Source organism: Propithecus coquereli, unplaced genomic scaffold (assembly GCF_000956105.1).
Source record: "Propithecus coquereli isolate 6110/MARCELLA unplaced genomic scaffold, Pcoq_1.0 Scaffold9, whole genome shotgun sequence".
Lineage (NCBI taxonomy): Eukaryota > Metazoa > Chordata > Mammalia > Primates > Indriidae > Propithecus > Propithecus coquereli.
In genome coordinates, this window is record NW_012155284.1 from 17,456,789 (window position 1) to 17,457,980 (window position 1,192).

The window sequence follows — 1,192 nt, forward strand, 5'->3', positions numbered from 1 at the left end:
TAAATGATGTTAAAAAGTCACTACTATTTTTTAATGTGATCATTGTGCTCATATCGCATTTAAAAAAAAACCCTGCTGCTTAAAGACACAAACTCAAATATTTACAAATAATACTATATAATAACTGGGATTTGCTTTAAAATAACCAGCAATGGTGGGAGGGAAGAAAGCATACAGATAGAACAGGATTGACCACAACCACATGTTTATAATTGTTGAAGCTGAGTGATGATCTCATGGATACTCAAAGTTATTCAATTCTGTTTGGAGGCATGTTTGAAATATTCGAATTTTAAAAGCCTTAATAAAGTCTTAGAGATTGTAAGTATGAATTTCATAAATGAAATTTCTTCCAACTTCTTCTGAAAAGAAGAATAAATAACAGATACCATCTATCTGTATCATTACCTTGACTAAGAACTGGAAAATCAATTTGCTCAATAATCAATGTATTTTCTAAATCAGGCCTTTTAAATAAAGCTTTATAAATTTTACTTATGTAATTAACATATTAAGCAGGGACTGCTGGTAGCAGAGATGTAGGCAAGTGTCATTGATACACCGCACACAGCCCCATTGACTAACTACATCATCCTGTTTTATCTTGCTTTGTGTTTTTTTAACAAAAAGGATCTTTCTTAGTCAATTCCATACTGAATCTTGGAAGATTAGGTGGGCTTTTGCTATTGAGGCTATTTGGTACATGAGAAATGATGGCAACTGAAACTAAAGGTAACAACTACCTAAACACAAAAATAAAAACAACTCATTTCTGCTCCTTTTCTCCCCTCCCAGGGACAGACAATCCCAACCCTATTACTGAATCTTCAAAGAAAAAGGGAAAATAGATTACAGATTTAGATATTCCCAATTGTCTTCAAGTACCTAGTTTAGTGCAAGCAGCCTTCAAGCCAGGTTTTCCTAATTGCTACACCCCAATTCTTTGTGCTTTTCCCAATCCTCCAAATCCAAAATTTCATAAAAATCAATGGTTTATAAAACTTTAAAAAAATTTTTATGCATTGCCTAGCACAGTGCACCCATATAATTCCATTCCATAGGTGTTTGATATTGATGATGATAATCTGATAGTCAATCTGAATATACTGACTTTCCGATATTATACTGCCTGCTACATCTGATCTATCTCTAGCTGAACTGCTATCTTCATCTCTGCTTTCTCCAATGGGTC

At 33.5% G+C, this 1,192-nt stretch overlaps 1 protein-coding gene across 1 annotated transcript in view; it reads right to left on the reverse strand.

The window, feature by feature from the left end:
• IPO11 (importin 11) overlaps window positions 1–1,192 on the reverse strand; it is a 227,213-nt gene that overhangs the window by 182,641 nt on the left and 43,380 nt on the right. Inside the window, exon 10 of the mRNA XM_012664506.1 lies at window positions 821–825. Coding sequence (XP_012519960.1) covers window positions 821–825 — 5 coding nt within the window. The remainder of the gene's footprint in view (window positions 1–820; window positions 826–1,192) is intronic.